Source organism: Salvelinus alpinus, chromosome 5 (genome assembly GCF_045679555.1).
Source record: "Salvelinus alpinus chromosome 5, SLU_Salpinus.1, whole genome shotgun sequence".
NCBI lineage: Eukaryota > Metazoa > Chordata > Actinopteri > Salmoniformes > Salmonidae > Salvelinus > Salvelinus alpinus.
Genome location: NC_092090.1, coordinates 993,732 through 1,010,109, shown reverse-complemented (window position 1 = coordinate 1,010,109; position 16,378 = coordinate 993,732). Strand labels below are relative to the sequence as shown.

General features: G+C 41.7%; 1 protein-coding gene across 3 annotated transcripts in view; it reads right to left on the bottom strand.

The window, feature by feature from the left end:
- The window catches only part of mctp2b (multiple C2 domains, transmembrane 2b), a 194,403-nt gene that overhangs the window by 113,479 nt on the left and 64,546 nt on the right, over positions 1-16,378 (bottom strand). For all 3 annotated transcript variants that reach the window (XM_071400323.1, XM_071400321.1, XM_071400322.1), the window contains exon 2: positions 1,875-2,545. In XM_071400323.1, coding sequence (XP_071256424.1) covers positions 1,875-2,447 — 573 coding nt within the window. In that variant the 5' untranslated portion in view covers positions 2,448-2,545. The remainder of the gene's footprint in view (positions 1-1,874; positions 2,546-16,378) is intronic.

The window sequence follows — 16,378 nt, the reverse complement described above, 5'->3', positions numbered from 1 at the left end:
CACAACCGTAAGGCTCTCCAGAGGGTAGTGAGGTCTGCAGAACGCATCACCAGGGGCAAACTACCTGCCCTCCAGGACACCTACACCACCCGATGTCACAGGAAGGCCATAAAGATCATCAAGGACAACAACCACCCAAGCCACTGCCTGTTCACCCCGCTATCATCCAGAAGGCGAGGTCAGTACAGGTGCATCAAAGCAGGGACCGAGAGACTGAAAAACAGCTTCTATCTCAAGGCCATCAGACTGTTAAACAGCCACCACTAACATTTAGCGGCCGCTGCCAACATACTGACTCAACTCCAGCCACTTTAAAAATGGGAATTGATGGAAATTATGTAAAAATGTACCACTAGCCACTTTAAGCAATGCCACTTAATACAATGTTTACATACCCTACATTACCCATCTCATATGTATATATACTGTACTCTATATCATCTACTGCATCTTGCCATCTTTATGCAATACATGTACCACTAGCCACTTTAAACTATGCCACTTTATGTTTACATACCCTACAGTACTCATCTCATATGTATATACCGTACTCTATACCATCTACTGCATCTGCCATGCCGTTCTGTACCACCACTCATCCATATATCTTTATGTACATATTCTTTATCCCTTACACTTGTGTGTGTGTAAGGTAGTAGTGTGGAATTGTTAGGTTAGATTACTGTTGGTTATTACTGCATTGTCGGAACTAGAAGCACAAGCATTTCGCTACACTCGCATTAACATCTGCTAACCATGTGTATGTGACTAATAAAATTTGATTTGATTTGATTTGATGGGAACACACAAGCCCCAGGCAGAAGACAGCTGATACATGGGCCATGATGGGAACACACAAGCCCCCGGCAGAAGACAGCTGGTACAGGGGCCATGGTGGGAACACACAAGCCCTAGGCAGAAGACAGCTGGTACAGGGGCCATGGTGGAACACACAAGCCCCCGGCAGAAAAAGCGATTTGCAAGTCTTATTAAGTCTGGAAGCGGGGAAAAAGGCAGGCGCGCCGAGAAAATGTAACCAGTACTTTTGGGTGTCAGGGAAAATGTAACCAGTACTTTTGGGTGTCAGGGAAAATGTAACCAGTACTTTTGGGTGTCAGGGAAAATGTACGGAGTAAAAAGTACATTATTTTATTTGGGAATGTAGTGAAATAAAATATAAATATAAATAAAATAAAATAAAAATAGTTAAGTAGAGTAACACCAGCCATAATACACCACAGTAACACCAGCCATAATACACCACAGTAACACCAGCCATAATACACCACAGTAACACCAGCCATAATACACCACAGTAACACCAGCCATAATACACCACAGTAACACCAGCCATAATACACCACAGTAACACCAGCCATAATACACCACAGTAACACCAGCCATAATACACCATAGTAACACCAGCCATAATACACCATAGTAACACCAGCCATAATACACCACAGTAACACCAGCCATAATACACCACAGTAACACCAGCCATAATACACCATAGTAACACCAGCCATAATACACCACAGTAACACCAGCCATAATACACCACAGTAACACCAGCCATAATACACCACAGTAACACCAGCCATAATACACCACAGTAACACCAGCCATAATACACCACAGTAACACCAGCCATAATACACCACAGTAACACCAGCCATAATACACCACAGTAACACCAGCCATAATACACCACAGTAACACCAGCCATAATACACCACAGTAACACCAGCCATAATACACCACAGTAACACCAGCCATAATACACCACAGTAACACCAGCCATAATACACCACAGTAACACCAGCCATAATACACCATAGTAACATAGTAACAAGCCGTAAAACTCTGTTTACCTGCGTCATGTCCTCTGATATCTCCACTGAGGGGATCTCTCTGCTGTGCAGGCCAGTGGGAGTGTGTTCACTACAGTGTCCCGTGTGGTCCTGCAGCTCCAAGGCCTCTGTCCCTGACCCCCCTCCAGCAGAGGCAGCTCTCTGCGCATGGCTCTCCTCTGGTAGGTCCTCCTCCTCATAAGAAGCAGCACTGGGTCCACTACACACTGACTCCTGGGACGTCCAGTCAGCCTGGTCCACCGGAACACTCAGTCTGTTCAGAGCAGCGTCGCTCCCAGCACTCCCAGCCGTGTTAACAGTGTGGGAGTTAGCACCTCCTCCCTGTCTTCTGTCTCCAACAGTCTTCATGACGGGAGTGTTGGGGCTGCTGTAGGTCTGGTAGTCCTGCTGGGCCAGGGAAGAGGTGGGGGTGATGTCTGGGACAGAGGAACTCATCCTGTGGTTTAAGACATGTTCCGGAAACACCTCAGTCTTACTGGGGCTCTTCCTGCCCCGCCGGATGGTAGAGAGGAGGGGCCCGGCGCGCTGCCGCAGGTGGGACAACACACCGGACTTCTTAGAAGGGGAGTCCATGGTGATGAGCAGGAAGAGGAGGATGAGCAGGAAGAGGAGGAAGAGGGTATAGATAGTGCTCTGAGGATTATCTAGGGTTTAACATCCATCACTGAAAGCTGTGAAATAGAGAGACAGAAAGACACAATTAGACTGAAACTGTGAACTGTATGTGTCATCATTACCACAACCACATTTTCACTGGTTAGTAGCAAACTACGAAAACCATCTACCGACTTAGACTGAGGAGCATAGAAGAACTTGATGATTAGATTAGAATACATCAAGGTAATGTTCTACATCAGATCTAGAACTTGATTATTAGATTAGAATACATCAAGGTAATGTTCTACATCAGATCTAGAACTTGATTATTAGATTAGAATACATCAAGGTAATGTTCTACATTAGATCTAGAACTTGATTATTAGATTAGAATACATCAAGGTAATGTTCTACATCAGATCTAGAACTTGATTATTAGATTAGAATACATCAAGGTAATGTTCTACATCAGATCTAGAACTTGATTATTAGATTAGAATACATCAAGGTAATGTTCTACATCAGATCTAGAACTTGATGATTAGATTAGAATACATCAAGGTAATGTTCTACATTAGATCTAGAACTTGATTATTAGATTAGAATACATCAAGGTAATGTTCTACATTAGATCTAGAACTTGATTATTAGATTAGAATACATCAAGGTAATGTTCTACATCAGATCTAGAACTTGATTATTAGATTAGAATACATCAAGGTAATGTTCTACATTAGATCTAGAACTTGATTATTAGATTAGAATACATCAAGGTAATGTTCTACATCAGATCTAGAACTTGATTATTAGATTAGAATACATCAAGGTAATGTTCTACATCAGATCTAGAACTTGATTATTAGATTAGAATACATCAAGGTAATGTTCTACATCAGATCTAGAACTTGATTATTAGATTAGAATACATCAAGGTAATGTTCTACATCAGATCTAGAACTTGATTATTAGATTAGAATACATCAAGGTAATGTTCTACATCAGATCTAGAACTTGATGATTAGATTAGAATACATCAAGGTAATGTTCTACATCAGATCTAGAACTTGATTATTAGATTAGAATACATCAAGGTAATGTTCTACATCAGATCTAGAACTTGATTATTAGATTAGAATACATCAAGGTAATGTTCTACATCAGATCTAGAACTTGATTATTAGATTAGAATACATCAAGGTAATGTTCTACATCAGATCTAGAACTTGATTATTAGATTAGAATACATCAAGGTAATGTTCTACATCAGATCTAGAACTTGATTATTAGATTAGAATACATCAAGGTAATGTTCTACATCAGATCTAGAACTTGATGATTAGATTAGAATACATCAAGGTAATGTTCTACATTAGATCTAGAACTTGATTATTAGATTAGAATACATCAAGGTAATGTTCTACATCAGATCTAGAACTTGATTATTAGATTAGAATACATCAAGGTAATGTTCTACATCAGATCTAGAACTTGATTATTAGATTAGAATACATCAAGGTAATGTTCTACATCAGATCTAGAACTTGATTATTAGATTAGAATACATCAAGGTAATGTTCTACATCAGATCTAGAACTTGATTATTAGATTAGAATACATCAAGGTAATGTTCTACATCAGATCTAGAACTTGATGATTAGATTAGAATACATCAAGGTAATGTTCTACATCAGATCTAGAACTTGATTATTAGATTAGAATACATCAAGGTAATGTTCTACATCAGATCTAGAACTTGATTATTAGATTAGAATACATCAAGGTAATGTTCTACATCAGATCTAGAACTTGATTATTAGATTAGAATACATCAAGGTAATGTTCTACATCAGATCTAGAACTTGATTATTAGATTAGAATACATCAAGGTAATGTTCTACATCAGATCTAGAACTTGATTATTAGATTAGAATACATCAAGGTAATGTTCTACATCAGATCTAGAACTTGATGATTAGATTAGAATACATCAAGGTAATGTTCTACATCAGATCTAGTTCTATGACTGCATTCACCATGAGATGAGGGTGTTCAGAATAAACCTGATAGATTGTATTGGCTGTCGTTCATGTGACATCACAGCAGTCTGGCCCCTGGATATTCTTCCTTCCTTTCACATGTAAACTATATGTGTGTCATCATCCCACCACTGACAGCAGTCCCAATAGTTCCCTGTTACAGTAGTCAAACTACAAATTCACAGTACAATACATGTTGATAAGAGCTCAACTTAGTACGCTGCTAACCTGCTAACATCAAGCCTGAAACCACTGCTGTATGCTGCTAACCTGCTAACATCTAGCCTGATATCACTGCTGTATCCTGCTAACCTCTACCTCTAGTCCGATATCACTGCTGTATCCTGCTAACCTGCTAACATCTAGCCTGATATCACTGCTGTATGCTGCTAACCTGCTAACATCTAGCCTGATATCACTGCTGTATCCTGCTAACCTCTACCTCTAGCCTGATATCACTGCTGTATCCTGCTAACCTGCTAACATCTAGCCTGATATCACTGCTGTATCCTGCTAACCTCTACCTCTAGCCTGATATCACTGCTGTATGCTGCTAACCTCTACATCTAGCCTGATATCACTGCTGTATGCTGCTAACCTCTACCTCTCGCCTGATATCACTGCTGTATGCTGCTAACCTCTACCTCTAGTCTGATATCACTGCTGTATGCTGCTATCACTGTACAGATACTGGTTTAATGAAGTATAGATATAGACCAAGCTACAACTGGTTTAATGAAGTATAGATACAGACCAAGCTACAACTGGTTTAATGAAGTATAGATACAGACCAAGCTACAACTGGTTTAATGAAGTATAGATACAGACCAAGCTACAACTGGTTTAATGCTCGGTCGCAAATTGGTCTTTCATATGGACAATGACCCCAAGCATACTTCCAAAGTTATGGCAAAATGGCTTCAGAACAACAAAGTCAAGAGTGGACATCACAAAGCCAAAATCTCAATCCTATAGAACATTTATGGGCAGAACTGAAAAAGCGTGTGCGAGCAAGGAGGCCTACAAACCTGACTCAGTTACACCAGCTCTGTCAGGAGGAATGGGCCACAATTCACCCAACTTATTGTCGGAAGCTTCTGGAAGGCTACCCGAAATGTTTGACCCAAGTTAAACAATTTAAAGACAATGCTACCAAATACTAATTGAGTGTATGTAAACTTCTGACCCACTGGGAATGTGATGAAAGAAATAAAAGCTGAAATAAATAATTCTCTCTACTATTATTCTGACATTTCACATTCTTAAAATAAAGTGGTGATCCTAACTGACCTAAAATAAGGAATTTTTACTAGGATTAAATGTCAGGAATTGTGAAAAACTGAGTTTAAATGTATTTGGCTAAGGTGTATGTAAACTTCAGACTTCAACTGTACATATGGACAGTACCAAAACAAATGATCTAATGATTCTGTCTCTTCGCAGAAAAATCTGCAGAGCTGGGAAGGTGGTATCCCTCATATAAATAACATTATAATGGTTGCAAGAATTTTCAAATGGAAAAAAGAATCCGGCGTCGTTTTGCGTATCAGTTCATAAACCATGGAATCGGTACATCAAAAATCTCTTCCCAACTATTTTGCAATCTATATGGGGCAGCAGGTAGCCTAGTGGTTAGAGCATTGTTCTGCCCCTGAACAAGGCAGTTAACCCACTGTTCCCCGGTAGGCCGTCATCGTAAAATAAGAGTTTGTTCTTAACTGACTTGCCTAGTTAAATAAAGGTTACAAATGGCACGACTGTCAATTTTTTGGTCCTTAAATGAAACTGGTATACTTTTTTATTTATCACAATTTTCTTTAACCGATTATGGTCTTTAATTCAGACAGACAGGTTCCTTCCACTTTCCTCTTCCATTTTATAATGCTGCAATTAGTTGGTTGTAGTTTTGGGTCGAGCAGACGAGAGATAACTCCACCAGTCGAGCAGACGAGAGATAACTCCACCAGTCGAGCAGACGAGAGAACTCCACCAGTCGATCAGACGAGAGATAACTCCACCAGTCGAGCAGACGAGAGATAACTCCACCAGTCGATCAGACGAGAGATAACTCCACCAGTCGATCAGACGAGAGATAACTCCACCAGTCGATCAGACGAGAGATAACTCCACCAGTCGATCAGACGAGAGTTAACTCCACCAGTCGAGCAGACGAGAGAGAACTCCACCAGTCGAGCAGACGAGAGATAACTCCACCAGTCGAGCAGACGAGAGATAACTCCACCAGTCGATCAGACGAGAGATAACTCCACCAGTCGATCAGACGAGAGATAACTCCACCAGTCGATCAGACGAGAGTTAACTCCACCAGTCGATCAGACGAGAGTTAACTCCACCAGTCGATCAGACGAGAGATAACTCCACCAGTCGAGCAGACGAGAGATAACTCCACCAGTCGATCAGACGAGAGATAACTCCACCAGTCGATCAGACGAGAGATAACTCCACCAGTCGATCAGACGAGAGATAACTCCACCAGTCGATCAGACGAGAGATAACTCCACCAGTCGATCAGACGAGAGAGAACTCCACCAGTCGATCAGACGAGAGAGAACTCCACCAGTCGATCAGACGAGAGAGAACTCCACCAGTCGAGCAGACGCGAGATAACTCCACCAGTCGAGCAGACGAGAGAGAACTCCACCAGTCGATCAGACGAGAGAGAACTCCACCAGTCGATCAGACGAGAGAGAACTCCACCAGTCGATCAGACGAGAGAGAACTCCACCAGTCGAGCAGACGCGAGATAACTCCACCAGTCGATCAGACGAGAGAGAACTCCACCAGTCGAGCAGACGAGAGATAACTCCACCAGTCGATCAGACGAGAGATAACTCCACCAGTCGATCAGACGAGAGATAACTCCACCAGTCGATCAGACGAGAGAGAACTCCACCAGTCGATCAGACGAGAGAGAACTCCACCAGTCGATCAGACGCGAGAGAACTCCACCAGTCGAGCAGACGCGAGATAACTCCACCAGTCGATCAGACGCGAGAGAACTCCACCAGTCGATCAGACGAGAGAGAACTCCACCAGTCGAGCAGACGCGAGAGAACTCCACCAGTCGAGCAGACGCGAGATAACTCCACCAGTCGATCAGACGCGAGAGAACTCCACCAGTCGATCAGACGAGAGAGAACTCCACCAGTCGAGCAGACGCGAGATAACTCCACCAGTCGAGCAGACGAGAGATAACTCCACCAGTCGAGCAGACGAGAGATAACTCCACCAGTCGATCAGACGAGAGATAACTCCACCAGTCGATCAGACGAGAGATAACTCCACCAGTCGATCAGACGAGAGATAACTCCACCAGTCGATCAGACGAGAGATAACTCCACCAGTCGATCAGACGAGAGATAACTCCACCAGTCGATCAGACGAGAGACAACTCCACCAGTCGAGCAGACGAGAGACAACTCCACCAGTCGAGCAGACGAGAGATAACTCCACCAGTCGAGCAGACGAGAGATAACTCCACCAGTCGAACAGACGAGAGATAACTCCACCAGTCGATCAGACGAGAGATAACTCCACCAGTCGATCAGACGAGAGATAACTCCACCAGTCGATCAGACGAGAGATAACTCCACCAGTCGATCAGACGAGAGATAACTCCACCAGTCGATCAGACGAGAGAGATAACTCCACCAGTCGATCAGACGAGAGATAACTCCACCAGTCGATCAGACGAGAGATAACTCCACCAGTCGAGCAGACGAGAGATAACTCCACCAGTCGATCAGACGAGAGATAACTCCACCAGTCGATCAGACGAGAGATAACTCCACCAGTCGATCAGACGAGAGATAACTCCACCAGTCGATCAGACGAGAGATAACTCCACCAGTCGATCAGACGAGAGATAACTCCACCAGTCGAGCAGACGAGAGATAACTCCACCAGTCGAGCAGACGAGAGATAACTCCACCAGTCGATCAGACGAGAGATAACTCCACCAGTCGAGCAGACGAGAGATAACTCCACCAGTCGAGCAGACGAGAGATAACTCCACCAGTCGAGCAGACGAGAGATAACTCCACCAGTCGAGCAGACGAGAGATAACTCCACCAGTCGAGCAGACGAGAGATAACTCCACCAGTCGATCAGACGAGAGATAACTCCACCAGTCGATCAGACGAGAGATAACTCCACCAGTCGATCAGACGAGAGAGAACTCCACCAGTCGATCAGACGAGAGAGAACTCCACCAGTCGATCAGACGAGAGAGAACTCCACCAGTCGAGCAGACGCGAGATAACTCCACCAGTCGAGCAGACGAGAGATAACTCCACCAGTCGAGCAGACGAGAGATAACTCCACCAGTCGATCAGACGAGAGATAACTCCACCAGTCGATCAGACGAGAGATAACTCCACCAGTCGATCAGACGAGAGATAACTCCACCAGTCGATCAGACGAGAGATAACTCCACCAGTCGATCAGACGAGAGTTAACTCCACCAGTCGATCAGACGAGAGTTAACTCCACCAGTCGATCAGACGAGAGATAACTCCACCAGTCGATCAGACGAGAGATAACTCCACCAGTCGATCAGACGAGAGACAACTCCACCAGTCGAGCAGACGAGAGATAACTCCACCAGTCGATCAGACGAGAGATAACTCCACCAGTCGAGCAGACGAGAGACAACTCCACCAGTCGAGCAGACGAGAGATAACTCCACCAGTCGAACAGACGAGAGATAACTCCACCAGTCGATCAGACGAGAGATAACTCCACCAGTCGATCAGACGAGAGATAACTCCACCAGTCGATCAGACGAGAGATAACTCCACCAGTCGATCAGACGAGAGATAACTCCACCAGTCGATCAGACGAGAGATAACTCCACCAGTCGAGCAGACGAGAGATAACTCCACCAGTCGATCAGACGAGAGATAACTCCACCAGTCGATCAGACGAGAGATAACTCCACCAGTCGATCAGACGAGAGATAACTCCACCAGTCCTATGCATGATATCATTTATGAACATACCTTTTTTTAATCAATTAGTATATTTGAGTATTATTATTATTGGCTGTATTTGTTGTTCTGTCTTTTCTGGTGGATTAGATTGAAATTGCAACCAACTTTATAGGTATTGTTTTAAAAATAGCCATATTTGGGAGATGATTTCCTTTACAAATAACTGAAAGGGAGAGATTATAATCTGAATAAAGGGAGAGATTATAATCTGAATAAAGGGAGAGGTTGTAATCTGAATAAAGGGAGAGGTTGTAATCTGAATAAAGGGAGAGATTATAATCTGAATAAAGGGAGAGGTTGTAACCTGAATAAAGGGAGAGATTATAATCTGAATAAAGGGAGAGATTATAATCTGAATAAAGGGAGAGGTTGTAATCTGAATAAAGGGAGAGATTATAATCTGAATAAAGGGAGAGATTATAATCTGAATAAAGGGAGAGGTTGTAATCTGAATAAAGGGAGAGGTTATAATCTGAATAAATGGAGAGGTTGTAACCTGAATAAAGGGAGAGGTTGTAACCTGAATAAAGGGAGAGGTTGTAATCTGAATAAAGGGAGAGGTTGTAATCTGAATAAAGGGAGATATTGTAATCTGAATAAAGGAAGAGTATATAATCTGAATAAAGGGAGAGGTTGTAATCTGAATAAAGGGAGAGGTTGTAACCTGAATAAGGGGAGAGGTTGTAATCTGAATAAAGGGAGAGGTTGTAATCTGAATAAAGGGAGAGGTTGTAACCTGAATAAAGGGAGAGGTTGTAATCTGAATAAATGGAGAGGTTGTAATCTGAATAAAGGGAGAGGTTGTAATCTGAATAAAGGGAGAGGTTGTAATCTGAATAAAGGGAGATGTTGTAATCTGAGTAAAGGGAGAGGTTGTAATCTGAATAAAGGGAGAGGTTGTAATCTGAATAAAGGCAGAGGTTGTAATCTGAACAAAGGGAGAGGTTGTAATCTGAAGAAAGGGAGAGGTTGTAATCTGAAAAAAGGGAAAAAGGCCATTCTAGAAAAGGGTGTGACATTCTTACTAATTTTCTAGAGAACTAGTTTGGATTTAAGTATGACTTCTGTTTGACTGAAGCTTTTAGTGAGGGTCTAATGCTTTAATATTTAATCATTTCTGCCGTCCGAATTCATATTCATTATATAAATAGGCCAGTTAAATATTGTCTGGCTTGCCGTTCCAAATAAAATTGATTTAAAAAACTGTTCGCTAGGTGTAGGCAAGACCATAAGCAAATAGGTAAACTGGGATATGACTAAAGAGTTAATCAGTGTAAACTGGGATATGACTAAAGAGTTAATCAGGGTAAACTGGGATATGACTAATGTCACGTTCCTGACCTTATTTCCTTTGTTTAGTATTAGTTTAGTTGGTCAGGTCGTGAGCTGGGTGGGCATTCTATGTTTTGTGTTTCTATGTTGGGTTTGTTGTTTGGCCTAATATGGTTCTCAATCAGAGGCAGGTGTTTGTCATTGTCTCTGATTGGGAACCATATTAAGGTTGCCTGTTTTCACTGTTTGTTTGTGGGTGATTGTTCCTGTTCGTGTGTTCATCTGTTCTGTGTTCCCATGTTCAGGACTGTAACGTTTTCGGTTCCTTCTGTCAGTTTGTTGTTTTGTTCGTCGTTTAAATATCCTAATTAAATTATGGATTATCTTCACGCTGCGTTTTGGTCCGATCCTTGCTCCTCCTCAGACGAGAAGGATTACGACAGTCGTTACAACTAAAGAGTTAATCAGGATGATTTTTCCTATTTTCCTTTTCATGGTAGCAAGATCTATGTTTGCTAACTTTCTATTAAAATGTATTGTAGTCAGATCATTTATTTATTTCAGGATATGTATACTGAGTATATCCACATCCCCATCAGACCATTTTATTGGTAAACTACACGGTAATGTTAAAGGTGTATTTTATTGGTAAACTACACGGTAATGTTAAAGTTGTATTTTATTGGTAAACTACACGGTAATGTTAAAGTTGTATTTTATTGGTAAACTACACGGTAATGTTAAAGGTGTATTTTATTGGTAAACTACACGGTCATGTTAAAGGTGTATTTTATTGGTAAACTACACGGTCATGTTAAAGGTGTATTTTATTGGTAAACTACACGGTCATGTTAAAGGTGTATTTTATTGGTAAACTACACGGTAATGTTAAAGGTGCAGTTTATTGGTAAACTACACGGTAATGTTAAAGGTGCATTTTATTGGTAAACTACACGGTAATGTTAAAGGTGTATTTTATTGGTAAACTACACGGTAATGTTAAAGGTGTATTTTATTGGTAAACTACACGGTAATGTTAAAGGTGTATTTTATTGGTAAACTACACGGTAATGTTAAAGGTGTATTTTATTGGTAAACTACACGGTCATGTTAAAGGTGTATTTTATTGGTAAACTACACGGTCATGTTAAAGGTGTATTTTATTGGTAAACTACACGGTAATGTTAAAGGTGTATTTTATTGGTAAACTACACGGTAATGTTAAAGGTGTATTTTATTGGTAAACTACACGGTAATGTTAAAGGTGTATTTTATTGGTAAACTACACGGTAATGTTAAAGTTGTATTGTATTGGTAAACTACACGGTCATGTTAAAGGTGTATTTTATTGGTAAACTACACGGTAATGTTAAAGGTGTATTTTATTGGTAAACTACACGGTCATGTTAAAGGTGTATTTTATTGGTAAACTACACGGTAATGTTAAAGGTGTATTTTATTGGTAAACTACACGGTAATGTAAAAGTTGTATTGTATTGGTAAACTACACGGTAATGTTAAAGTTGTATTTTATTGGTAAACTACACGGTAATGTTAAAGTTGTATTGGTAAACTACACGGTAATGTTAAAGGTGTATTTTATTGGTAAACTACACGGTAATGTTAAAGGTGCATTTTATTGGTAAACTACACGGTAATGTTAAATTTGTATTTTATTGGTAAACTACACGGTAATGTTAAAGGTGTATTTTATTGGTAAACTACACGGTAATGTTAAAGGTGTATTTTATTGGTAAACTACACGGTAATGTTAAAGGTGTATTTTTTACTGATCCAATACGTAATATAGTAACTGATCATATAATGGTTTTAATCCAGAGAGGTTAGATAAAGTATCTAGATCCTCTATGAGGCCGTGGAGAGATTCTAATTGTGGATTTAAAAGAAGACATGAATCAGAGTACAATGACACCTTTGTTTTTCATCCCTGGATTTCTAACCATTGATATTATTGTTGGATCTGATTTTAATAGCTAACATTTCCATGGGCATAATAAATAGATATGCCGATAGTGGACAACCTTGTTTTACTCCTCTTGACAGTTTAAAAACTTTCTGAGAAGCAGCCATTATTTACTATTTTACACCTAGGGTTTTAACCCATTTTATACGAGATTCTCCAAAATCGAAATGTTCAAGGCATTTATATATAAACTCCAGTCGTACTTTATCAAAAGCCTTTTCAAAATCAGCGATGAAAACCAGGCCTGGTGTCCCCGATATTTCATAGTATTCTATTGTTTCCAGTACTTGTCTTATATTATCTCCAATGTATCGTCCATGTAAAAAACCTGTCTGATTAGGATTAATAATATCTGACAATACTTTTTAATTCTATGCGCTATACATTTTGCTCAAATTTTCATAAATGTGTTACGAACGTGTTCATAAATGTGTTAATGTTAATAAATGTGCTATGAATGTGTTAATATGTTAAATGAACGTGTTCATAAGTGTTATGAATGTGTTAATGTTAATAAATGTGTTATGAATGTGTTAATGTGTTATGCATGTGTTAATCTGTTATGAATGTGTTAATGTGTTATTAATGTGTTCATCTGTTATGAATGTGTTAATGTGTTATTAATGTGTTCATCTGTTATGAATGTGTTAATGTGTTATGAATGGCCTAAAGACTATTAGTCAAGCAGTCAGCAGCAACATTCCTATGGAAATGTACTGAGAATTAAACTGAGGAGGAGTTATGTGATTGGCAGCGATCCCAGAGCAGATGATGAATGTTGACATGCACCGACATGATGACATCTCCACCCCAGAGAGACTAGAGATCCTGCCACAAAGAGTAGAGCTTCTACGGACCAGAGAGACTAGAGCAGAGATCCTGCCACAAAGAGTAGAGCTTCTACGGACCAGAGAGACTAGAGCAGAGATCCTGCCACAAAGAGTAGAGCTTCTACGGACCAGAGAGACTAGAGCAGAGATCCTGCCACAAAGAGTAGAGCTTCTACGGACCAGAGAGACTAGAGCAGAGATCCTGACACAAAGAGTAGAGCTTCTACGGACCAGAGAGACTAGAGATCCTGCCACAAAGAGTAGAGATTCTACGGACCAGAGAGACTAGAGCAGAGATCCTGACACAAAGAGTAGAGATTCTACGGACCAGAGAGACTAGAGATCCTGCCACAAAGAGTAGAGCTTCTACGGACCAGAGAGACTAGAGCAGAGATCCTGCCACAAAGAGTAGAGCTTCTACGGACCAGAGAGACTAGAGATCCTGCCACAAAGAGTAGAGCTTCTACGGACCAGAGAGACTAGAGCAGAGATCCTGCCACAAAGAGTAGAGCTTCTACGGACCAGAGAGACTAGAGCAGAGATCCTGACACAAAGAGTAGAGCTTCTACGGACCAGAGAGACTAGAGCAGACATCCTGCCACAAAGAGTAGAGCTTCTACGGACCAGAGAGACTAGAGCAGAGATCCTGCCACAAAGAGTAGAGCTTCTACGGACCAGAGAGACTAGAGCAGAGATCCTGCCACAAAGAGTAGAGCTTCTACGGACCAGAGAGACTAGAGCAGAGATCCTGCCACAAAGAGTAGAGCTTCTACGGACCAGAGAAACGATACAGACCGACTGTTTTTAAATCAGCAGAAAATCTTCTGTTTTAACTCTTTCTGAAATATAAAACAACTCAATTCATCCAATCAGAAAACGCTGAGCAGAGACGAGAGCTTCCATCATTGAAACAATATACTGTTAACATTTCCTGTTTAATGTACATAAAATAATGAGATTCATAATATTTGAAATGCCTATAAATACTATAAATACACAATCCATTCCCAAGTATTGAGTCCAAGAACATTTGAATCTAGATCAAGTTTATGATAACTGGCTGAACTGTGGTGACACACCTCCTGTGTTTACATGGCTGGGCCCGGCCCCGGCCCCAACCCTGAGTAATCTGCTGTGTCCTTGTGGTGACACACCTCCTGTGTTTACATGGCTGGGCCCGGCCCCGGCCCCAACCCTGAGTAATCTGCTGTGTCCTTGTGGTGACACACCTCCTGTGTTTACATGGCTGGGCCCGGCCCCGGCCCCAACCCTGAGTAATCTGCTGTGTCCTTGTGGTGACACACCTCCTGTGTTTACATGGCTGGGCCCGGCCCCGGCCCCAACCCTGAGTAATCTGCTGTGTCCTTGTGGTGACACACCTCCTGTGTTTACATGGCTGGGCCTGGCCCCGGCCCCAACCCTGAGTAATCTGCTGTGTCCTTGTGGTGACACACCTCCTGTGTTTACATGGCTGGGCCCGGCCCCGGCCCCAACCCTGAGTAATCTGCTGTGTCCTTGTGGACAGTGGAACACCTAGAGTGCGTCCCAAATGGAACCCTATTCCCTGTTATAGTGCACTACTTTAGACCAGAGCCCTATGGAACCCTATTCCCTATATAGTGCACTACTTTAGACCAGAGCCCTATGGCACCCTATATAGTGCACTACTTTAGACCAGAGCCCTATTCCCTTTCTAGTGCACTACTTTAGACCAGAGCCCTATGGCACCCTATATAGTGCACTACTTTAGACCAGAGCCCTATTCCATTTCTAGTGCACTACTTTAGACCAGAGCCCTATGGAACCCTATTCCCTATATAGTGCACTACTTTAGACCAGAGCCCTATAGAACCCTATTCCCTGTATAGTGCACTACTTTAGACCAGAGCCCTATAGAACCCTATTCCCTGTATAGTGCACTACTTTAGACCAGAGCCCTATGGAACCCTATTCCCTATATAGTGCACTACTTTAGACCAGAGCCCTATGGAACCCTATTCCCTATATAGTGCACTACTTTAGACCAGAGCCCTATAGAACCCTATTCCCTGTATAGTGCACTACTTTAGACCAGAGCCCTATGGAACCCTATTCCCTATATAGTGCACTACTTTAGACCAGAGCCCTATGGAACCCTATTCCCTATATAGTGCACTACTTTAGACCAGAGCCCTATGGAACCCTATTCCCTATATAGTGCACTACTTTAGACCAGAGCCCTATGGAACCCTATTCCCTATATAGTCCACTACTTTAGACCAGAGCCCTATGGAACCCTATTCCCTGTATAGTGCACTACTTTAGACCAGAGCCCTATGGAACCCTATTCCCTATATAGTGCACTACTTTAGACCAGAGCCCTATAGAACCCTATTCCCTGTATAGTGCACTACTTTAGACCAGAGCCCTATGGAACCCTATTCCCTATATAGTGCACTACTTTAGACCAGAGCCCTATAGAACCCTATTCCCTATATAGTGCACTACTTTAGACCAGAGCCCTATGGAACCCTATTCCCTGTATAGTGCACTACTTTAGACCAGAGCCCTATGGAACCCTATTCCCTATATAGTGCACTACTTTTGACCAGAGCCCTATAGAACCCTATTCCCTGTATAGTGCACTACTTTAGACCAGAGCCCTATAGAACCCTATTCCCTATATAGTGCACTACTTTTGACCAGAGCCCTATAGAACCCTATTCCCTGTATAGTGCACTACTTTAGACCAGAGCCCTATGGAACCCTATTCCCTATATAGTGCACTACTTTA